Source organism: Podarcis muralis, chromosome 9, assembly GCF_964188315.1.
Source record: "Podarcis muralis chromosome 9, rPodMur119.hap1.1, whole genome shotgun sequence".
In the NCBI taxonomy this organism is placed as follows: Eukaryota; Metazoa; Chordata; class Lepidosauria; order Squamata; family Lacertidae; genus Podarcis; species Podarcis muralis.
In genome coordinates this window covers 80,870,736-80,895,346 of record NC_135663.1, presented here as the reverse complement: position 1 = coordinate 80,895,346, position 24,611 = coordinate 80,870,736, and the positions used below count along the sequence as shown (strand labels likewise).

General features: G+C 43.3%; 1 protein-coding gene across 6 annotated transcripts in view; it reads right to left on the bottom strand.

The window, feature by feature from the left end:
- The window catches only part of TMEM266 (transmembrane protein 266), a 104,964-nt gene that overhangs the window by 9,581 nt on the left and 70,772 nt on the right, over positions 1-24,611 (bottom strand). For 4 of the 6 annotated variants that reach the window (XM_028743051.2, XM_028743052.2, XM_028743056.2 and 1 more), the window contains 5 exons: positions 23,101-23,174; positions 15,017-15,073; positions 13,293-13,431; positions 12,504-12,619; positions 7,856-8,045 (listed from right to left, as the gene is read on the bottom strand). In XM_028743051.2, coding sequence (XP_028598884.1) covers positions 7,856-8,045; positions 12,504-12,619; positions 13,293-13,431; positions 15,017-15,073; positions 23,101-23,174 — 576 coding nt within the window. The remainder of the gene's footprint in view (positions 1-7,855; positions 8,046-12,503; positions 12,620-13,292; positions 13,432-15,016; positions 15,074-23,100; positions 23,175-24,611) is intronic. The other 2 variants (XM_028743055.2, XM_028743058.2) reach the window with 2 other exon arrangements.

The window sequence follows — 24,611 nt, the reverse complement described above, 5'->3', positions numbered from 1 at the left end:
AATACCACCAGATTAGGAATACACTGCAAGGCTTTTCAGCTATCTGCTGTTAAAATACACTTCATTTCAGTCATCCATAATTGATACTATAAATGCCATGTAGCCATAATGGCGTACACAGCTAGGTCGATGTTGCTTCGGAGGGCCAGGGATGCTGAGAGGCTGTGAAGGACCCTTCTGTGTGCTAACACTGAAGGTGCTGCAGCTACGAGGGAGCAGAAACGTTTTTGGAAGGGTTGGCAACCTGCAACACACAGCTGGATGGAAACCCCTGCGATCCATTATTCAGAATGCAGCACTGGAAAGCAGGACTAGGGGAAACCCTCTAATAGATTCACTGACCAAGACTCACACAAATAACTGATCAATATGCCAACATTCGTAAGGACCCAAGAGCAGCCCGGCTGCATCAGATCAAAGACCCGCCTGGTCCAACATGCTGTTCTCAGAGCTCCCAGCCAGGTGCCCACAGGTAGGACATGAGCTCAACAGCGCTTTCACCCTCAAGATCTCCAGCAACTGGCATTCAGAGGTATACGGAATGCAAAGTATGACTAGTAGCCTCAACCACGATGTTTACTGATTTGATACTGTACTCAAGTCTATACTAGAAGTCTATTAATATAATCCATTTTCAAGGCTGTGATGGCTTTCAGCAGAAGAACCCCTTGGCACTGCTGGACTGTAAATGGGGATGAAGGACCTTTAGAAATGTGTGTTCTACATCGGGGGGGGAATCACTGTACCCAAAGTCCTTTGAAGGAAGAATTATAAGAATTAAACTGATTTAAAAGGGAGGGGAGGATTTCTTTGTACATGCATTCAAGGAGAGGGAGAAATGGAAGCTGTGTACCAGCCAAGGCCAACACTGTAAACAACAGGAAGTGATAAACAGTACGACTCTTCCATTGCATCTCCTAATGTAAGGGATTGGGGCATTTAGAGACAAGAAATTGTCCTCATTTGATCCTGGACTAGGCAACTTCTCCTGTATGAGAAACACAAGACTCGGAAAATAGAATTATAGAAATGTAAGTTGGAAGGGATTCTCAGGGTCTTCTAGTCCAACCCCCTGCAATGCAGGAATCTCACTTAGATCATACATGACCGATATCCATCTTGTTCATTTTTGTCTTTTTAGGTAATGATCGTGTTTCTACAAGTTGAAAGCATCTATGCTCAAGTCATGGGGTTTGCAAACAAGAACACAAGATTCTGAGTACCATATGTTCAGGTACAGGTATGCAAAGTTATATGTTTATACTCAGGGGAATCTGAAATTTGGGAAATGAATAGTAAATTCTCTTGCAAGCCTGGAGATATAAATTTTATCCTTTTGCTGCTAGCCACAAAAGATGAACACACTTCAGTATGTTTTGAGAGAGGCAGTTTCGTCCACTTCATTATGATGGATATTTAGCAGTTTCATCGGCGATACTTTGCACTTCCACCACAGGGCACCACTCAATGCAACTTCATGACTTTGTTTTTAAGAGAACACAGCTGGAAGCTTATGGCTAACAGCATTTGTGATTCATTTTTTAAAGTTTCCACTGCTCCTACTGAATTCTGCCTGCTGGGACTCAATTCTCTCAGTAAAGTTATTCTTTGTTCAGAGCAATATTACTGGAAGAGACGATAGCTTTATTAGGTTTATAGCTAAGCAAATGTAAGTGCTCCAATTCCAGCACCCCCTAACATCACTAGTGGGTTTGTCTGGTGCTGTTTTTTTAAGAAGAAGATATTATTAAGTAGCATTTCCCCCTTTAGCTGCCTTATACCAACTGGTCCATCTACCTAACACCATATTAAGTCTTTGCCCATCTAGAAATCCAAAAGACGGATCCTATGTTTTGCATGCAGAGCATGTGCCCCTCCCCCACTCCCCCCACTGAGCTTTCGGCAACTGGGCACGTGCAACACTTGGAATAATCTAATGATAGGATTAATCTTGTGACCACATAACTTGTGATTAATTAGACAGCTTTAATTTTTAAAGTACTTATAAAAATTTAAGATGCTTGACATCAGCAAAGAGGGATTCCCCTTCTCACACACACATTTTTGACCAATATTTTGACCAATATCTTATCTGCTCTTTTTCATAACACATTTTTAATTCACTACCCTAGTGATTAATAGCTTTGTCTGCACTAACTTAGCTTATTAATTAATTAATTAGATTTTTTTACCATTTACCATAAGGTAAGCTTTTTTGGTATTACTTCTATTTCTAGCTTATTTAAGATAAGTGTTTTTGCATTATTTCTATCCTGTAAAGTAACTTTTTTTTTTGCATTATTTCAATCTATGATCAAGAATGATTAAACATTTTTAATGCAAGTGCATTCATCTTAGTTAAACCCAATTTAACTTTGCCAGCATATGACAAAACAAACAGGCTGCCTTTTATTAAGCAAAGAGTCGTCACTGATGGATCAGCTTCAGATAAAAGACAGTCTAATGTCATTATTGCCTCCTCACTTTGGCTGCCTTATTGCAACTTCATTTAATAAGCTAACTAGCTATCTCTGGGGACAGCATAACAAACACACGCTCCGAGGTTCCAAGGGCTTCCTACAAAGCATTAATTGTTTTAATGGAAGATGAGACAATGCTATAGGGCTGCAGGAATTAACGCAAGGGGAAAAGTGGGAGAGAAACGGGGCACCACCAGAATGAATCTGCTACCCCCAAGATCACAACTAACTCCATTAAAAAAACGAAGTAGTTGGTTAGGAATGCTTAAAACATGTTATAATCCCTTTTCTTCCCCTGTCCAAAAATGGTCTTCAGGATGTGTGCCTGAATAGGGAAACAACTGCATACTTGCAAAGGTTAAAAGAAATGTGTATTTCTAATAATGTATTAAGAAAAAGATTAATGGATTGAAAAGGAAATACTATGAGTTAACATTGTGATCTTGGCATGCCATGAAGACTGGGGCTTTTATCTCCAAGTTTTAAAAGGATTTTTACAGGAGCAAACTCAATAGAAAAAAGGTTGATACTGGTATGACTGCCATATACTGTCAAAGATTGTCTTTGGCATCTGCAGAACATTCTGCTAGCAATATGCGAATAGGTAACATTTTACAAAGATGTGAATACTCCATCCAAATGCTAGATAAAGTTTTAGCATTCCCATTCTTCATTAGTCAAAACCTTCACAAGTCATTTCCAACACAATTAACAGTCTGAAACTGAAAACCAACTCTACTCAGATGTGCAAAGAACATCCCTGCCTGGTTGCCAGAATGAGATTCTTCATACCTAGCAGAAAAGACTGGGCATCTTCTTTATATTTAAGTATTTTTGACATAATTCCTATGAACACCCCAAAAAGCCCCATTTTGGTCATTCTGTAACTGGAGAAATGAAATTTAAGTAATTTGCCACCGCCACCACCCGCTCTGACCACAAACACATCTCCAGATTGGATGCTGTCACTCCCCATCTGCCCGCTGCTCTTGTCCCACTGCCTATGTCACTAGGCACCTACGCATGGGTGTACCATTCAAATAAGGCACTTTGGATGATGGCTGGGAAGATGCAGGAAGGCCAAACATAGCTATGAGGCTGTGAATTGGGTCCGGGTTTTACACAGCTGCTCTGGCTCCCAGCACGTTAGAGGGAGGACGGGATCTGGCTGGTGGGCCAGATCCTCCCCTCCCCACCCCCATGGACCACCTTTGACAGGCAGGCAGAGTTGCCCAATTGTCAATCACCTGTGTAGGTAAAAATAAACATGTGGGTTAAGAACTAACTGCAAACTGTCTGTAATCATTGAAAAGTTATCTGGATACTGCACTGTTTAAGAGTTAAGTACAGCTTGCATCGCTGGTGTCTGTAGCACACAGAACATGATCCTGTGGCTTTGAGGACTTCCAACATTGCACAAAGTCCCAGGTAAATACACCAGTGAAATTTTCAGCTGCTCTCCAAGGAGCTTTAACTTATGGACTGCTCCATAAAAATATCATTATGAAGGGAGGGGAGGAGAAATCAGCAAAAGTCTAACGTTTCTCTTGGAATTTTGCGGCCCTTCATGGTCAAGTAGCCCACGCTGAATGTTTCCATTGTTCCTTATGGGTGGGGGAGATATAATTAGCTTTAGAGGGAATATCCTGTTTCTCATGAATTAGGTAATTCAGCTCACTAAAAGCCCATTGTTCAAGGCAGAATTGAAGGTCTCTAAACCTGCAGGATTTTGAGGAGACCTGAAGGCAGGTTTTGCACAGGAAATGACTGCCCAGCCTGGTTTATGCCTCTGCCTCTCTAGGCACACTGATGAAGGCTTCAGAGTTTTCTGATGCTGTGACCCACGCCTGAACGGCCAAATGCAATTGGTGGTTCCGTGTCAGGCCATTTCCATCAGGCAAAAGGCAGTTTCCCTTGCAGAGCTACCATTCCTAGCACCTTTAACAAACTACAGTTCCCAGGATTCTTTGGTGGGAAGTTACATGCTGCCATTGTGTGATGGATGGGCTTTAAAAGCATGGTGTGGCTCTGCCCACAGACTGCAACATCAGCATGTCACAGTGAAAGAGAAATGCAACATAGATGTGCAGGGAAAAATTCCAGAAGCTTGGCAATTATTGGTGGTGAAATTTGTGTGGGGATATGTGGCAAGCACGGAACTAAAATCTGATATTGCCCTCTGTGCATAAAGATTCATTATATTTACCAGGATTTCTTGAGATGAACAAAACAAATCTAGGGTAATACTCCACACTAACTCTCTAGTCCCAAGTTGTCTCGGACGGTTAGTGCCCTAGGAAGGAGTTTGGTGTAAAAATCAGGAAATAAATATTTCAATGAATTAAAAATAAAATAGTTCATACTATATTCTGATGTTTCTTTGTGTAGTTGACATAAAACCCATGAGAGGCCCCATTTCTATTTCATTCTACGACATTTATTTTAGCTGATTGATGCTGTCTCAATATATTCAACTATGCAAAAAGCACAATATTTATACTTCCCAAAAAGATCAAAATCAAATGTAGAATAGGAGAGAAGCTATGGAATCTATGTCTAGTGTATGAAAACTTTCACAAAGCATGAATACACTAGATATATGCACAATACCATTAGGAACTTCAGAAGACATACTGTCCGTATTACATCAAAGAAAAACTCCCTTTTGTTACATGCTGCATTCTGCCTTTCCATCTCTAAAAGGCACACATTTGAAAATTAAGTCCAATTGATTTTAGTCAGACTTGCTTCCAAGCGGGCTGTGAATCTTCTGCACGCTTAAGTGTACTAATGTAATGTACCAACATTCAAGAATGATTTATCTGGCTATGTTTTATGCATGACCAAGCCTTTGAACACTATGTGCTTGTGGCAACCTGAAAACAAAGTCTAGAAAGTATAAAAGTTTAAGGCTGACTCTCAGAAGCACAATAAATTCAGCAGACCTACTTAGAATTGTGAACCACTCTCGTCCATTCCTAATGTAACCCTCGAGGAAAACATGCATAAATTATAAAGTATCCTCATGAGGAAGGTACTAAGAAATCTTATTAAAAAGGGGTAAATGGATGAAGGAGGCTAGATGCAAACCCAGTTTGGAAAGTGGCATGCCTGCGGTAAATGGGATTTGATCATACAGCACAACAAAACTGACCATGAATTTGTTTGTGCCAGAAATACTTATAGGACCAGGAGGGGCTCCATCCCATCCACGTTCACCTCCCTGCTGCTGCTGCTGCCAACTAGTGCAACAGCTTACTGGTAGGCTGAGAAATCTTCCAATCGCCCTTTCTCATGGGAGGGGAGTGTGCAGGCAGCAAAACAAATAGGAATTATTTATTGCACAAAATTCACAAAATTAATCACTTCCTGCAGACTTTTCAATTTTGAAATGTTCACTTATATTGGGGTGGGGAACCTGAGACCTTCCACAGGTTGCTGGACTCTAGCTCCCATCTCCTCTGACCTCTGGCAATCCTGGCTGCGACTGATGGGAGTTGTGAGTCCAGCAGCATCTAGTAAGTCACAGGTTTCCCATCCCTGACGTACATACTATAACAAAGGTGGCAAGTTTTCTTTGCTCCAGGAAAAGCAAAGTATTACTCTTAAAAGCCACAGGGCCAAATACAAACAAAGCCAGAAAACACCTATTGATTTGGCATGGATATTTTGTCACGGACTCCAAAAAAAATGGGGGTCATTTTGCTATCGTGAGGGAGAAAGAAAGTCTTTGCTGAGAATCTTCCTTTACTGAAACAAATGTTTGCGGAAAGTGGCTTGATCTTGACCAGACACTTTAGCATAGAAGTAGCCAATGTGGCGCCCTTCGGACTACAACCCACACCAGCCCTGACCTGTAACTGATGGGAGTTAGAGTCCAAGAACTTCCAGTGGGCACCATGTTGGGTAGCTGGCCTGCTCTAGCACTAAGGCCACGCTTTCCAACATTTTACTATACTGCCATTTCACTCAGTTGAATTTCGTTCTCAACGCCAGTCAATTAAAAAAATACCCCCTGGAAATAAAAATAAAATGTGAGGTTGCACCCACTTCTTTAACTCCTGCAGCTCTCGAATAAAATGCTAATTTTATGTGAACCACCCAGAGAACATGCGCTATTGGGCAGCAATATAGGTATAGCAAAATACCTATTTTTACCAAAAGGTAAAAATAAATGAAGTGTTATAGGAGAGGGGCCCCAAAGAACCTTACGGGGAGATATATGTCAGGCTGTCCAAAGAAGAGAGTACACCTATGGGTGCTTTAACAAGGTAACTGTAATCTTTCCTGGGGGAACACTTCACATGCTCACCGGGAGAAGCTCGTGGTATGAGTTCCAGCCCAAAATTTCAGAGAGACTTATCTGGAAACAAAACTGCTGAGAGAGCAAACCCAGTTCCCAATTCCCACCTGGCGTGCTGCATCCAGTTCTGGGCGCCACAGTTTAAGGATATTGGGAAACTGGAAGGTGTGCCGAGGAGGGAGACCAAGATGACCAGGGGTCATCTGGAAATAGAGCCTTATGAGGAATGGTTGAGGGAGTTGGGTCTGTCTAGTCTGGAGAACAGAAGACTGAGAGGTGATATGATGGCCATCTTCAAATGCTTGAAGGGCTCCCACACGGAAGACAGAGCAAGCTTGTTTTCTGCTGCTCCAGAGGGTGGGACCCAAACCAATGGATTCAGGATACAGGAAGGGAGATTCTAACTAAACATTAGGAAGAACTTTCTGACATTAAGTTGTGTTCAACAGTGGAATGGGCTACTTCTGGCGGTTCCCTCATTGCAAGAAGTGAGGTTGCGTGGAACCAGGCAGAAGGCCTTCTCAGTAGTTGTGCCCACCCTGTGGATCGCCCTCCCACCAGGTGTCAAAGAGGTAAATAATCATATGACTTTTCACAGACACCTGAAGGCAGCCCTGTTTGAGGAAGCTTTTAATGTTTGATGTTTTGGTGTGTTCCTTTATACTTTGTTGGAAGCTGCCCAGAGTGGCTGAGGCAACCCAGTCAGATGGGTGGGCTACAAGAATTTTTTTATGATTATCCCTCAGAAGGTGGTGGAATCCCCTGCATTGGAGGTTTTTAAACAGAAGTTGGATGGCCATATGTCAAGGATTATTTAGCTGTGCTTCCTGCATTGCAGGGGGTAGGACTAGATGACCCTTGGGGACCCCTTCCAATTCTACAGTTCTAGGATGCTATGAATTTCCTGGCAGCTTCATCTTGGCAAACCACAACTGCTTATCCACACCCCCACACCCCCCCCCGGACCCTGGAGATTCTACACAAGTCCCACTAAAATGAACAAAGACTGCATAGCACCAGTGCTCAGTTGGACCGTGTTCGGTGGCATTAAGCAGCCGGCTCTACTACTCACCCCGAGGGGCCCGCAATTCTGAGATGTTTTCAGTTGCCTCGTCGTCGGAATCCCCTCCAGCCGCCACAACTTTGTATCGGTTGCTGCTCTGCTTGTTCAGCATGTGTGGGACCTGCAATGCAGCCTCCCTCTCAGCAGCAAGGTCCAGATCTTGCTGAGCCAGGTGAGCCCGCAGCTGCCTAATTTCAAACTGAGGCCAAAGGGAGGAAGGAACGAGTAAGACAAAAAATGAGGAAGGGTGGATACAGAGGCATATTGCACTTGGGGAAAAAACACTTTCTGAATTATTAGTGCTTGGGCAATGTTCACAGAGAGGCATCCAAAAACCCAGTTTGCAATTCATAAAAATAATAATCTGTGTTACAGCAGTTATATCAACTTGATTTATGCACATTTCAAATGCTATCGGCTTTGAGCTTGACATCTGTGTGTGGCAGAGTACTGTCAAGTGGAGAGCCCAGGGTGTTTGGTTTCACTGCGGCAAACACAGCAACCGGTAATGTGCAATGTTAAGAACATAAGCTTTTGCTGACTTTGAAGTCCATTTCATCAGATGCATGAATGATACCCTCAGTCGGAAGATGTATATTTACAACTACATGTGTGCATGCGTACCCAAGCACATGCACACACATGTACAGAGGCGGGAAACTGAATACTGGGACCAAAAAGCCATACAATGCAAGGGGAACAATGTGAAACTGCAGGTGTCCACAGAATGATGGCTGAATTTCTAGGTACTATCATTCAAAAGAAAAAGGAACATTTTTTTACAGCTGCATTACCTGTAGACAAAATCTAACAGCAATATGTTACAAACCAAAAGCCATCACCTTTACATTAGATTACTGCAATGTGTTATACGTTGGGCTGCCTCTGAAGACAGTTCGGAAACTTCAGCTAGTGCAGAATTCAGCGGCCAGGCTGCTCACTAGGGCAAGATGGTTTGAGCCTATGACACCGATCCTGGCAACTGCATACTGCCTCATACCCAAAGATCTCAGGGCAGTTCACAACATAAATTTACTATATAAAAACCACAAAATACATAATAAAATTAAGAACAAAACTAAACCTCACTGTTGTGAACCAACCTGAGATCTGTGGATCGAGGGCAGAATACAAATTCAAACAAACACTTTGTGTGGTTTGAAAGCTGCAATCTGATGTGCCATGCATGCACAGCAAATTTGAGATTGGATAATCTTTCAAGTTTGAACGTGTATTCCAAAATCAAGCCTGCCACAGCTGCCTGAAAACATTCATTTGATTTTAAATTTGTTAAATTTAAAGCATTATTTAATCCCAATTCAGGACAGAGCAAGATGGGACATTTGAAAAAATAAAACTATTTAATGTGTCAAAAGGCAAATGAAACATTTACGCTCACCTAGTCTATGTCCTCCAGGAAGAGGGGTTTTCCTTACTTCCAACATTTATAACAGATTATGCTGACTTTTTTTTTTTAAAGGCGCTTTGGGGCTTGGAATCCTATGCCCTTTAAGCTCTATTAAACTTAATTACACTCAGAAATTCACTGCTAACTGTATTTTTACCCCATTTACCCTCCAAGGAGTTCAGGGCGGTATACTGTTCCCACCAAACCATTTTCTCTTCACCATGACCCTCCAAAGTAAGTTGTCCAAAGCTTCAGGGTTGACAGGGGTCTCCTCATTCTACGCCCAGCACTTCAGCCATTACACTGCAGAGGCTGCTCCCATTCCAACGCAATTTCCCAAGGTGACCCTCCCCTAAGGAAAGTGAGACAGCTGCCTTATGTGATGGATCTGTGGCACTATCAAGAGGCAGAGCAGGACGGAGCTATGTAAATGGAAAATTCTCCTGTGCTAGGCACATTCAAGTACAGTCAAACCTCTTCTTACGTCCACCTCCGCTCGTGTCCATTTCACCCAACATCCGTGGCAAACCCAGTAGTAACGGCGGATTTGCTGCCGTTCGTGTATGCGCAGGAACGGGGAATTGCCGCCCACGCCTGCGCACAACGGCGCCTCTCCCCGCGACCCATTTCGACTTCCGAACGGCCTCCAGAACAGACTGTGGTCATGAGTAGAGGTTCTACTGTATGTGTATACGCATGGGGACTGTTCAAGTGAGCTGCTCAGTAGAAGATGCTCACCACTCCTGGATTTTCCACCTCAGGCACAGGAATATCCCATGTCTGTTTAGACAGGTTTAAAACCAGTCAACAAGTTACAGTGGCTGAGCGGGGTCTGCTCCATCTTGTCAACACACTTGTGCACACACTGACACACACTTCATCCTGCTTTCTTTGAAACCAGGTTTTACCAAGCCAGGCCCCCCGGGTTCTTCCAGAAAACAATGATTTGCTTTTTGCTTTTGCAAATCCAGACCTCTGATACAATGAACTAGATGTGCAATTCTGACAGGTACTAGAGACACTGGCATGTCAGAGACAAGCCGTATAAAAAATAGTGAGCTCATTAACACATATAAACAAACATAGTGCTTTTGCTGCCCTCTTATGACCAACAGACAAAAATGCAACCAAGCTTGTTTTACTTTTCATTTTTTCTAATATGCAGTGTATATATTTGCATTGCTTTTGGCCCTTGCTAAACACTTTTATGTTTAAGCAAGCCTATCCAGACACATATTTTTAATATGCAATTTTATCTTACAATGTATATTTTAATAACTGCTGGTTTTACTTATATTTTGCTGAATTTTAAGATAACTTGCTGTTTTACTAGTATTTTTAAAAGAGCATTTTATATTCTACGATTCCAAGCACAATTCAAAGTGTTGGTGCTGACCTTTAAAGCCCTAAACGGCCTCGACCCAGTATACCTGAAGGAGCGTTTCCACCCCCATCGTTCAGCCCGGACACTGAGGTCCAGCTCCGAGGGCCTTCTGGCGGTTCCCTCACTGCGAGAGGCCAAGTTACAGGGAAGCAGGCAGAGGGCTTCTCAGTAGTGGCGCCCGCCCTGTGGAACGCCCTCCCACCAGATGTCAAAGAGATAAACAACTACCAGACTTTTAGAAGACATCTGAAGACATTCCCTGTTTAGGGAAACTTTTAATGTTTGACAGACTATTGTATTTTAATATTTTGTTGGAAGCCGCCCAGAGTGGCTGGGGAAACCCAGCCAGATGGGCGAGGTATGCATGTATATATGTATGTATAAATAAATTATTATTATTATTATTATTATTATTATTATTATTATTATTATTATTATTATTTCCTTTTCCTACAGGTTATGGATGATTAAGTAGTTTATAAATCCAGTTAAATTAAATAAATAAGAAAACACACACAACCCCCAAACCTTTTTCTGAAGCAGCCTTCAGTCCCTCTCAGACAAAGAACTAAATACACTATAATAAATCCCCCTCAGCAGTGCGCTGCATTAAGTAATTATTTATAAACACCCATAAAAGGACAGGGACCAGTATGGGACCCAAGGGAACACCAGCCTTTTATGGTGGGCCACCCCATCTTGTCTAGTGCTTTACTGAATATATAGAGGACTGGAACTCTCTGTGAATCATACAGTTCTCTTAAATAGCCAGTAGCAGAGGATGTCTGGCGTAGCCTTGGAGAGATCAATGAAAGCTTTAAAGCTGAAGCTTGCTCTTCTCTAATGCAACAGTCATCATTTTGCTCTTTGGACGGAATGCCTGAATGCTCACCTGCCACTGGGACACCATCCAATGTTTACTTCCATTAATTTGGGCCTTTGTTGCTAACATTATTTCTTTAAAAAACAAACATACACCACGCAAACCAAGAGACAGTTGCGAACTAGACTAGAATAAAAGGCAGGGTGATTTGGGCTGCCTTCCAACAAACAGGCAAATGATTGGTTGTTAGGAATAAATTAACATTATTGCAAGTAGAAGCAGAAGAAGGGGAAGAAGAATAAAAAGAAGCAGAACAAAAATGCTGCCAGTGGGAAATGTATAGTCATTAGAACCAAAATCTGTTTCACAAATTATCTACCATGTTGAAAGGGAACAAGAATTCTTCAACTTCCAGTGTTACGGTTTGTTTTTTAAAAAGGATAAAACCCACAAAGCTACCTGAATTAACTGAAGGGGAGAGGAAGGGTGGTCATTAATAATCTACACAGCTCTGCTAACTTTGAACGCTTTGCAATCACCTTTTATTGTTCACCCTCATCCTATCTGTATGAGGCAGCATTTCAATGGCATAGATGCCTCACACTCTTATCCTTCGGATCCCTCTGCAAAACCTCATAGGAACGCAGGAGGCACTGCCTTCCACTGACCCAGACGACTGCTTCAGCCAATTCAGTATTGCTTGCATGGACTAGCAGAGGTTATTCTGGGTCCTCTGCAGTCTGGAGTACCTGGAGATAGCAGCTATCCCACCTGAGATCTCAGGTATGGAAAACATGTGCTGAATCCTCTGGCCCAACCCCCATAGTATGGATAGTGGAACCTGTAGTCTTTTGGAAGCTGCCGGACTACAACTCCCATAATCTCTAACCCTTGGCCATGTTGGTTGGAGAAAGTTGGAGTCTAGCATAATCTGAAGTGTTGCGAGCCACTTCTGGGTGAAAAATGTTGTGGCAAAGTAGCATACAAATTAAAATCCGTAACAGACACACATTTATAAAATGAAAATATAGTTTTGCCTTACTCCCTGCTCTTGGCAGATTTGGGTTAGCCTTTCCAGCTGCTCATCTTGAATGACCTTTGCCTTCTCATACTGTTGAATCACCATCTCCATTTCCACCTTAACTGGTAATACGTAGGCTGGAAACCACAACAAAGGGATCTCTGAGTTTATTTGAAAAGCTGGTCATGCATCTAATAAATGCAACTACTATTCAACAGCAGTTAAGTTTCTGAAACGGTCAATTTTATGTCTTATTAGTTTCAGTTAGAGAAATCCAATAACGGGCTTGATTTGCTTTACTTTAAATCAACTGGACATTAAAGATCATAACTATGGTTGCATAATATTCATATAGTATTCTGCAACCCTGCACTTATTTACCTAGTAGTAATTCCTGTTTCACTCAGCAGGGTTTACTTTTGAGAGCACAGATGCAAGATTTCACAGTTAAGTACAATTCCCACACTTCCCTAGTCCCTCCCCTGCATAGTTCCCCAAAATTCTCTATCCCAATTTTGAAACATACACACAAACACATTTTATTTTCACACTCTGAAAAAATCAACAATATGTTCCTGCTGCCTAAATTAGGGATTATTTTAGTGCAGAGTTCACACTCTACCCACAGCTACTAGGAAACTGGTAAACAATATAAAAAAAGTTGCCATAGGAACACTGGTAATTTCCCCATCTTATCAGTGAGGGTTATCCAGCTAAAATCTGGCTTTCTACTTGAAAAGAGGTACTGACTATTTTAAAAAGTAATTCCTACACCTCCACAAATCTTTACAAAAGTTATCGATAACTTGCCATCAATAATTCTCTTCACTCTCCAAATTCTCAGTGTGATAATAAGGCTAATAGCATCCCAAGGACTGCTTGGTCCATTCGCCACTGTAGAAGCCACCATTGGAGCCAAGGATAAGATGATCACAGCACCATCAAATACCTAATGGGAAAAGGATTTCACAAACAGCATTTTACTCACTCCTTTTCTGAATGCAAATATCAAAATGCATTCAACAAAGCAAACATCAAGTCCGAGTCAAACCATTCCTCCTTCTGGCTTCTTTCTTTTCTATTGATGTCATGGATATTATTACTGTCTCATTTTTAACTGGGGATAAACGTTTGGATGCATCAGATAAGCTTTTTGTCAAACATCTGCAGTAGCACCTGAATCTCAGTAAGATACTAATCGAGGATCAGCTAAATGAGTTTTATTGTATTAATAAGACTTAACAGTTCCCCCCCTGAAATGGGCCATTGCACTGGAGAACTATGTAGCAATGTATCATACTGTGGTACTTAGAATGGTTTGCATGTCTCAGTGGCATTCAGCACTTGTCCCAAGCAATTCAGAGGGTTATTCATTCAAGGTCAAGTCATGCTCAGTTTCTGGGGCCAAAGCAGCTCTCCACCCATTAAACAAAGGCACCCCACATGAGCCATGTTTGCACATAGTGCGGCTCTCCCTGTTCCACAGCTGGGAGGAGCAATCCAGAAGCTTTCACTACCACTTTATTTCACTGTAGCTTGTCATGTTGTTTGGACAGACGATGAGTTTTAAACAAGCCAATTTCAACCCATAATTACTGAAACTAGGCTGTTTAAATCAGGACTATGCCCCCTCCAGCTGGTGCTGGACTGCAACCCATTCTCCTTGACCATGCTGGCTGGGGATGATGGGGGTTGAGAGCTCAACAACATCTACATGCTCCCCACTCCTGATTTAAACTAGCCGGAGTTAAGATCTCCAGATCCAGATGAAAGCAAACTACGGTTTATCAAAACCACACTATGGCTTAGTAAGATGAGCAAATGCAGCCACTAATTACCAGTGTATGAACTATACTCATTAAAATTAATAATAAACTGTACAAATATCAGGTCAGCATCTAGGGCATTTGAAATTAAGCTCGACTGAGAGAGGAGGAGACTAGAATAAAGAAGAAACAATCCTAGTTAGTTAGTTAGTGACAGAGGACTTTCTTAGTGGGCTACAGAATCTAGTCCTATTGTGGCAATCCCTAGGGTTGAGGAGGGACCAAGGGCTCTCCAGCTGAAAGGATCAGGTGGCAAATGAGATGAGCCAAGACTCTGGAGAGCCCCTCCTGGGCTGGATGGGCAAATCACAGGACTTGAGACAAGGCAGCTTCACACATGGAACAGAACTTTAGCATTCCTTGCTACCAATAAGTCTCCAAAAGTACTACAATAAGGTTAAGTACAACTAATCATTTCCCAGTGTTCTTTAATTGCTAATTACGGAAGCTAAAAATATTCCTCTTCACCCAGATAGCTGAAATATACTGTTCTTGGCAAACCTGATATATCACTGGTTGGGAGAATGTTTTTAACTGTTTTTAGAAGCCTTTTAAACTGTTTTTAGTACTGATGTATTTGCCTCCCTGGGCTTCTTCGAGAGGAAAGGCAGAATATATGTTGAGTAAAATAATGAAAACAATAACACAGCACAGTGTGTTGCAAAGGATGGAGGTGCTATTAAATATAAAAACAGAGGTTTTGCTTACCTCTATTTTATTTTCAATGTAGTCCCATATACCAAGAACCACTATTCTCAAAACAGTCTAATAAAAAGATATGTGGGAAGAGGGAAGACAGAGAAAATCATAAATCATTAGCATTGTTAATCATTAATAACTTTTTGTAACAAAATGGAGAAAATCAGTCCTGTGGAGCAGAAAAGTTTTTTTAAAAATTTCAAATGCTTAACTTTTCTGGGGAAAGTGTTGTGTTTTATAAGTTCATTGTAACATTGTAAGTGTATCAGGTAAATGTAGGTTTCCCTGCTGACCCTAAAATGTGAAAAAGTTGCAAGTTATGTCAAAATATTCTCCATTCTGGGAGAAAGTAGAAACAGGGATGTTGACAGAAAGAGGCAGCAGGTGTAAGGAACACTGTTGACAGAAAGAGGCAGCAGGTGTAAGGAAAAGTGTAAAATTAAGAATCATGCCCACTTGTAGCATAATTATTGATGTACTGTAAGAGCATGAAGGTGAGCAGTGCTTCACAAAGCACATGTGGACAAGGCCCGGAGAATCCAAAGCACAGCATGGAAGACAATGGAGGAAAGGAAAGGAATGAGGAACATGGGGAGGGGGGTCAATTCATATTCTTTCCACATTTCTCCTTGTCACCATCTCTCGGTTCTACCTTGCTCTATGTAAAATAGGAGGGGGAGGAAGCATGCCAGCCAGCTCCCTGTGTGCTAGTAGTGTTATTTTACTTGCAAGGATTTCTTTTTAACATGAAAAGAGAGCATTTAAAAGTGGCACCCCCATCTACAGTCCAAATCAGTACAGTTCGTTCTACCACTCCATAACTTTACAAACTCTCCAGAGTTCACTCATTCTTGATCTTTTGGGGGGGTCTCCAGGGAAATGAAGAAGAAGAAGAAGAAGAAGAAGAAGAAGAAGAAGAAGCTGTTTATCATGTCATTCTGCTGAATGTATAGATCAGACCTTGCTCTTATGCCACATGAACTAGAAATTTGATGAACATTTCATGACATCAGAACATCTCAAATCACCACAACAGCTTTCTAAAACAACAGACTGAGGGTGCTTGATGCCAAGTGCCTGAAGGCTGGTACTACTTTAGTAATAACGGATCAAACAATGTCTTTAAAAATAGCAGATGTACAGTTTCTTCATGTGTTGTGCTGGCTATGCCTCTTCTGCTACCTGTGAATTTCCTTTAGCCATTGCTTAGGCAAATGCATCTGTGGTATTAGCCTACCCTCACAGGGTTGTTGTGAGGATTAAGTGAGGAATGGGGAGGCCCATATAGGCCCCCTTGCGCTCCTTGGGACACACCGTATGTCATGAATAAATAATAGTTGAAGGGTAGAGTATAACGTTTTTCCAAACCCTGAACAGACACAGGACAACAGGGATATTCCCTTTTCTCCTCTCATCTCCTATGTGGGGGGAGAAAGGCTACAGATAGCTGAACTGATGTGAGAAAATGATTTTGCTGTTGGTAATATTTTCTTTATACAATAGACAGGATTATCAAGCATCTTTCATGCGAAACACTTCACAGATGGCTGGCCTCCTCGTAGGACATATCTGCGGCTGAAAGAAGCGCATCAAGTACTAGAGCTGTAGAAAATTGGGGGGGGGGGGAAATGATTCCCTGGGATTGCTGTTTCAATCCGTCATGCAACAGTCAGTGAAAGAAGCAAGTGAATTTGAACAATATCAGGATTTAGCACACATTCCCTTCACGCAAAAATGCCAGTGATAGAAAACATTTGCAGTTGCTTTTGTCTGGTGACCCCAACCCAGATATTTTACTGATTTACAATAGTTTTAATATTCAAAACCACATTTTGATTGAGCAAATATAGAACTTTCTCTGCAGTATTCAATAAAAAGTGATCTTCTCTACCTAATGTTAAATGTAAGCCTTCTGGACAGGGGCCATTCTGCAGAACCAGTATGGAGTAGTGGTTAGAGGGATCACGGAGGACAGGGAAAATCCAGGTTCAAATCCCCATAAACTTGCTGGGCTGACCTTGGGTCACTTGCTCTATCTCTCACTCTAGCCCAGTGTTTCCCAACCGGTGTTCCGCGGCACACTACTGTGCCGCGAGACGTTGCCTGGTGTGCCGTGGGAGGGAGTCGTCCTCCTCCTCCTGCCTCTGCTCTCCTCCGGCGGCGGGGGCGCGCCGCCCTCCCCGGCCGGGGGGCTCGGCGGGGCCCGCGGGGAAGGCCATGTTCGCGGCGCGCGGGATCGCGGCCCCCCTCGCCCGCCTCCGGCCCGCTCCCCTCCCCCTGCGCGCTGCCCTAGCGCTGGGGGGGGGCGAAAGTCTTTGCTCCCCCCCTGCCTGCCTTCAAAAGCCCTCCCTTTGCTCCCCCCTGCCTGCCTTCAAAAGCGCTGCGTTTCTCCGCTCTCCCGGGAAGGCAGGCAGGGGGGAGCAAAGACTTTTGCCCACCGCTGGCCTTCAGAAGAGGTCCAGGACCTCTTCTGAAGGCTGGCGGCGGGGGGGGGAGTCTTTGCTCCCCCCCTGCCTTCAAAAGCTGTCCGCCCAGGCTTCGCGGACCTCTCCGCAAGCAGCAGCAGCGCTGCCGCTGCTTGCGGAGAGATGCCGGCATGCCGAAACCTGGGCGCGCTGAGATCAGCGCGCCCAGGCTTCGCGGCCCCGCCGCCCGGCATTGGGGCATGGTCCCGATGGCGGGCAGCGGGGGGAGGCGTTCCCGCCCGCCCCCGGCATCGGGGCATGGTCCCGATGGCGGGCGGCGGGGGGAGGCGTTCCCGCCCGCCCCCGGCATCGGGGCATGGTCCCGATGGCGGGCGGCGGGGGGAGGCGTTCCCGCCCCACCGCCTGGCATCGGGGCATGGTCCCGATGGCGGGCGGCGGGGGGAGGCGTTCCCGCCTGCCGCCGGGCATCGGGGCATGGTCCCGATGGCGGGCGGCGGGGGGAGGCGTTCCCGCCCGCCCCCGGCATCGTGGCATGGTCCCGATGGCGGGCGGCGGGGGGAGGCGTTCCCGCTCTACCGCCCGGCATCGGGACATGGTCCCGATGGTGGGCGGCGGGGGGAGGCGTTCCCGCCCGCCGCCGGGCATCGGGACATGGTCCGGGGCTTTTAAATTGCCCCGGAACAGCGGAGAAGTCCCCCGCTGTCCCGGGGCTTTTTAAAATGCTGGCGGGCGACAGCGGAGGCTTCGCTCCCGCCCGCCAGCATTTTAAGATCGCCCCGGACAGCGGAGAAGTCCCCCGCTGTCCCGGGGCTTTTTAAAATGCTGGCGGGCGACAGCAGAGGCGCTCCCGCCCGCTGTCCCAGAGATTTCCCTATGGGCTCTCATCTTGCGAAGCAAGCCCATAGGGAACTTCGTCTTGCGAAGCGCCTCCAAAACGGAAAACCCTTTCGTCTAGCGGGTTTTCCGTCTTGCGAGGCGTTCGTCTTGCGGGGTACCACTGTATTAACTTTCCTTTCCCCTCCCTTCGTCCTTCCTACTTTTACTCCTGGGCTCCTCCCCCCTTTGCGCAGCCACAAATCAATCTCTCTCTTTTTTCCCCCCTCTCTCTCTTCTTTGCTCAGACGCAAAAAAGCGCCGCTTTTTGGAAATCCGGACTGCTGTCCCCGCTGAAACGATACTTTAAAAAAGGAAGAACCCACTGGCTCTTATTTCTGTTTAAAGCAGTAGATCCCGAACTCTTTTGGCCCACTGCCCCCTTGGTTCCACATCCCCCAGTGTCCCCTATGCTTACTCTATAGAAAGCATTACAGGGGTTAACGCGGCTCGCTAAGGAAGATATTAATAGAATTCTGCATTTGGGGGGAGACCCTAACAGTCATCTACCATTACCTTCTATGCTGTTACTATTTTTTAATTTTTTTTTACATAAGTAAAAAAGTGACCTTTCCCCATCTGGCATGGTGGTGTGCCTCGAGATTTTTTTCATGACACAAGTGTGCCTTTGCCCAAAAAAGGTTGGGAAACACTGCTCTAGCCAACCCCATGGGTAGGTTGTAGAGATAAAATGAAGAGGGGGAAGAGGAAGGGGAAGAAGAAGAAGAAGAGGAGTTTGGATTTGATATCCTGCTTTATCACTACTCGAAGGAGTCTCAAAGCGGCTCACATTCTCCTTTCCCTTCCTCCCCCACAACAAACACTCTGTGGGGTGAGTGAGGCTGAGAGACTTCAGAGAAGTGTGACTGGCCCAAGGTCACCCAGCAGCTGCAGGTGGAGGAGCGGAGACGCGAACCCGGTTCACCAGATTAGGAGTCCACCGCTCCTAACCACTACACAACGCTGCCCTGAGCTCCTTGGAGGAAGAGGAGAGTAACGGGGGGGGGGGGGAGCTAATTGTAAAGTAACTTTTTAGCAAATTGGAAACTATTTACTGAATACTGCAGAGAAAATTTGATACTTTATCAAAACGTGGCTTTTTAATGTTATAAGAGATTGGTTTACATGCTCAAATACAGACATGTTTTATATATCTATATTTTCAGTTACAATAGCGTTTTCAATTATAACTGGTTTCTCTCTTCTCTTGTTTTATCTACGTAAACTGGTATCTTTGCTGGCTTTTGCACTATTGTAAAAATAGAGGCAGGGAAAGTGTCAGGCACACTGAGACGGGGATCCTGTCAGAACTGACACAGGGTGTTTTCAGCTGCCCCACACATTCCTCTGCCTTTTCTCCTAGCACAGAAGGGTTTCTGGTGAGTTCAGCATCAACCAAGGAGCAAATGCAAGAAATTTTATGGCACTTCTACTCAGGCATCACTCATTACATATTGAGATAATAATCCTTGAACATTATAGTAATATTAGAATCCACAGATTCTATACTGCACCTCTGATATGTATTGTGCTTCCAACTGAACAGAAGAGAACAGGTCTTTGCCCCAAGCAGCTTACAAAATAAATTCTGACAGCAAGGTGAGGAGGAGGGAAGAAGTTGGAGGATCACAGGAGAATAATAATACACCCAGCCAAGCACCTGAAGTGCCAGAAGGAAGCACTTCAGTATGTTCCAGAGGCCTATAATTCTGGTCTTGATTGACCAAACCACCCATTTCCGACACTTCAAGTAATAATGGAAAAATAGGAAATCTCTGTCAATAAATGTGGCTATTTATGACCTTCTCTGTGTAATCTATAGAGACTCACCAGGGCATGCTCTTAAGTTCATCTGTGCAATTTGTTCCCCTCCCCCTCAGCACATTAAGGGATATCCTGCTCTGAAACCACATGCATCTTAAGCCTCAATCAGGACAGGAGGAACCCTGTGATGTCAGTTAGGCTGAGAGGAAGTTTGAACCTCAGTTTTTCCATTATCAAGATGTTCCATAGTATCTCAAAAACTTGCTGTTGTCACAGATACGAGTGGCCAAAATTGTGGCAATCTTTTTTTGGAATAATACCATAAAATTATATACCAGTGGAAAGATACTTTAATGAATACTGTAATGCAACAAAGTTTGTTCAATTAACTGTATTCTATCAAAAGTTATAGCCAAATAACCAGAAAAAGGAAGCACAACTTGCTTAGGTTGATATGCAGTAGCTTTCCTTCATTTGAATGTAGCCAATGAGCAGGAGGGTTTAGAGAGCCAATCGGGTGTCATCTTGTTTTGGCAATGATCCAATCAGGTCACAGTAAGATTCAGCTCTTGATGTTATGTACTGGAGCTGAGAGGAGGACATTTGTCAGTGTGTTATGCGATTGCTATCAAGTTGGTTGGGGTCTTTGTGTTCTTTCATTTAGTGAGCTTGTAAAATGTAATAAAATTCAAGAAATGGTGCAAAGAGTTGACTGGTCACCCAGAAAGCCATGTAAAATAGTACTATTAAGCAAACATGGCTACAGTTATGAAGAAAATAGAAGAAAAATTGGGGAAACTTAACCAAAGGTGGCATTTCTAAATTTTTGAAAAGATATAAGGAGACTCGGTCACTACAAAATCAGACTGGTAAGGGCAGGAAAAGGTGCACAACAGCAGGTGATGTTAGAAGAATTGAGAGACTGTGCCTATGTGACAGAAGAAAATCATCTGGGTGTATACAAGATAACATGGTACAATGTAATGTGAAGTTGAGTGCAAGGACTGTTCGGTGCAGACTGCAGGAATATGGTCTAAATGCCAGAATTCCAAGGAAAATGTCATTGTTATCTCTCCAACAAAGGTTTGAAAAATTAAACTGGGCTAAAACCCATGCTAACTGGACAGCGGAACAATGGGACAGTGTTATTTGGAGTGATGACACCAAAATCTTCTTGCTTGGTAGTTGATGGCATGAAATATGTGAGAAGAATTGGAGATGATTTACATCCTACTTGCATTACACCTACTATGAAACACCGTTAGTGTTATGATCTGGGGTCATATGACAGCAAAAGGTGTGGGCAGAATTTGCGTCATTAATGGGAATGTAAATGCCCCCAAATACATATCCCAGACTTTAACCCAATCAAAAATGTATGGAGCCGACTAAAGAAACTTGTTAGTCAGAAGCAACCCAGCAATAAAACCCAATTAATAGAGGCAATAATTCAATTTTGGTTTCACATTTTTACAGATGCAAAACTAAAAGCCTTGGTTCACTCCATGGGAAGGCTAAAGGTTGCCCAACTAAGTATTAACTGACATGGGGAGAATTTTTGTATATCTCATTTTTTTCTATGTGTTTCATGTTTCTTCTTTTTGACTGCTGTTGTAATAAATAATCCTTCATAAAAGTTATTGCATGACATTCTTCATTAAATTATCTTCCCATTGATATATAATTTTATGGTATTACTCCAAAATAAAAAGTGGTGTTATAAGCCATCATTGCCAAAACACGATGACACCTGATTGGCTCTCTAAACACTCCTTTTTCTTGTTATTTGGCTATAACTTTTGATAGAATACAGATAATTGAATAAACTTTGTTGCATTACATTCTTCATTAAATTATCTTTCCATTGATGCATAATTTTATGGTACTACTCCCCAAAAAAGTGGTATGAGCCATCAAACCTCGGAAATCCACTTTCTCCAAAAGGTTTCCACAATTTTGGCCACTAGTGTAGAAACAGACAAACACACCCAGGATATTCTACACCTCTTTTAACATTAATCAACTAAATCCAATAATGCACTAAAGTATGGGGCAGAGCTGAGCCAGTTAAGAATCTACTTAAATCAATGGTGATCCCCTGCCAGGTGAGGGGCCCAATTAAGACCCCTCTACTGCATGGAGCCAGCACAGCCACCCCTGGCGGAAAAGGCCGCCCTCCCTTCTGGCCTAACTGGCAGAAGCCAGCAGGGATTCAGGTGTGAAGGAGGCTCACCTGCTCTAATCGTCTCTGGACAAGGCTAGAACTGCTCTGAAGTCTGAACACTTCATTTAATAATTTGAATTAAACCCTAGCAATAACAATACTGAGTCAAAATCCACAGTAACAGCAAAATGTATCAGCCCAAACTACAAAAGATATGAAGGAAAAGTCTATAGTCAACTCATCAGACCAAACACACCAAATATCAAATTGCACTGAGACTGACCAACCCTCAAACAATTCACATTAATAAGTCCTGACAACAAAACACAAACACCAGTTCCCAATTACCATAAAAATAATGAATCTAACCCCAAATCAAAATCATTGTTATGGGAAAAGGAGGAACAGTCATTTCTTTATCCATTTTCTCCACTTTATGCATGGTATTAATATATATTTTCCTCTTAGCCTTCTACTTTTCCCACTTTAGTGTTCCTTCCAAGAAAACTGCTCTCCTATCCCTGGAGCCCAAATTTTGCTCATTCAGAACTTTTTCCAGTTGTATGGCATCCTTTTTGAACTGTACAGTGGTACCTCGGGTGAAGAACTTAATTCGTTCCGAAGGTCCGTACTTAACCTGAAACTGTTCTTAACCTGAAGCACCACTTTAGCTAATGGGGCCTCCTGCTGCTGCCACGCCGCCAGAGCACGATTTCTGTTCTCATCCTGAAGCAAAGTTCTTAACCTGAAGCACTATTTCTGGGCTAGCGGAGTGTGTACCCTGAAGAGTATGTAACCTGAGGTACCACTGTAACCAGTTTTTCAGCCATATTGTCCTTTGTCACTTACTTTCACATTTCACTTACCTCTGAAAAGAACACAGAGAGGATAACTAGACTGATCCAGTGAATAACTCCAGCAAACTGTGATGCATTTGAAACTGAAATTAAATAAAGATTATTATGAAGCATCATTTTGGTTTCCCAGCATGCAAGTTGCACATTATACATAATGAGCCAAACATTCTGAAGCCTGCCTTGATTAAGGCTGACCCTCCAGGAGACTGTGGGCCAAATCCGGGTTAGGAGAGAAGGGACAAAATGATGAAAGAAGTGAACTCCCCACCAATTGCAGAAACACTGGTAAATATTCACAGCTAGTACACAGCATTAGAGATATAGGCTCAGTCAAGACATAACACCAATTGTGATTTTTATTAACAATCATTTAGAATGCACACCTTGGTTTAAGCTTCACTAAAGCTTAACATGATTTACAGTTACTTGTCTGCTTCCATTTTCCATCTTCTCAACTCTCCCATCTCTGAGCCTCCAGCACATATTCTCCCCTACTGGCACAGGATCAGACATTTCACCTCCGTTTTCAATTAGCTGCAATTAGCATTATTGTCCAAACCAAACTGTGATTAATCTGAACTATGGTTTATTGAAACAAATCAGGTTTATAAACCATGGTTCCAAGTTTAGCTTCTTTCAGTAACAAGTCCAAGATTCAGGATTCAAAAGGTACCAAAAGTAGAATATAAGAGCCAAGAATGAATTAAAGTCACTCAACGCCCATGACTGCATGGTTTAGTTTGAATGCACTGTCTCGCAGGAAGAAGACTGTGGTTGCTATGTTCATCCATGGTCCTTTACCTCAGCACAGAAAGCTCTGGTTTAGGGTTGGAACTCAGGATTTTGGTTAATCTCCTTAACCATGATTTGTAGTCTCCATAACCATGATTTGTGGCCAGTAATAAAGTGGATACGTGCTCCTCTTTGGAAGCCAGCATGCTTGTGTCATTACATGATGTGTGAACCAGGCCACATGCCATGAGACTGATCTACAATTTGACCTGCATTAAGCCTTCCTTTGTCCTCATGTAGACTGTAGGAAAGGCATATTACTAAACAACCATGTTTAATTCTGGATGTAGGTGGGGGAGGAAGAGAACACGCCATGTTTTGAGGTTCTGTATCTGGTGCCAGAGAAGAAGCCAAAAAGCCTGGTAACCCGTTCAGTGCCTGCGTGTGATGGAGGAGGGAGCTTGGAGGGAGGACTCAGGAAAGCGACAATAAGCACAGTTTACCATTATTTACCATGATCACAGTGCAATACATCCCATGAGAGAAAAGATGTTGGCCTTACATAGTGGTACCTCGGGTTAAGAACTTAATTCGTTCCGGAGGTCCGTTCTTAACCTGAAGCACCACTTTAGCTAATGGGGCCTCCTGCTGCTGCCGGAGCACGATTTCTGTTCTCATCCTGAAGCAAAGTTCTTAACCCGAGGTAATATTTCTGGGATAGCGGAGTCAGTAACCTGAAACATCTGTAACCCGAGGTATCACTGTATCTGGCTGCATGAAAGGAAAAC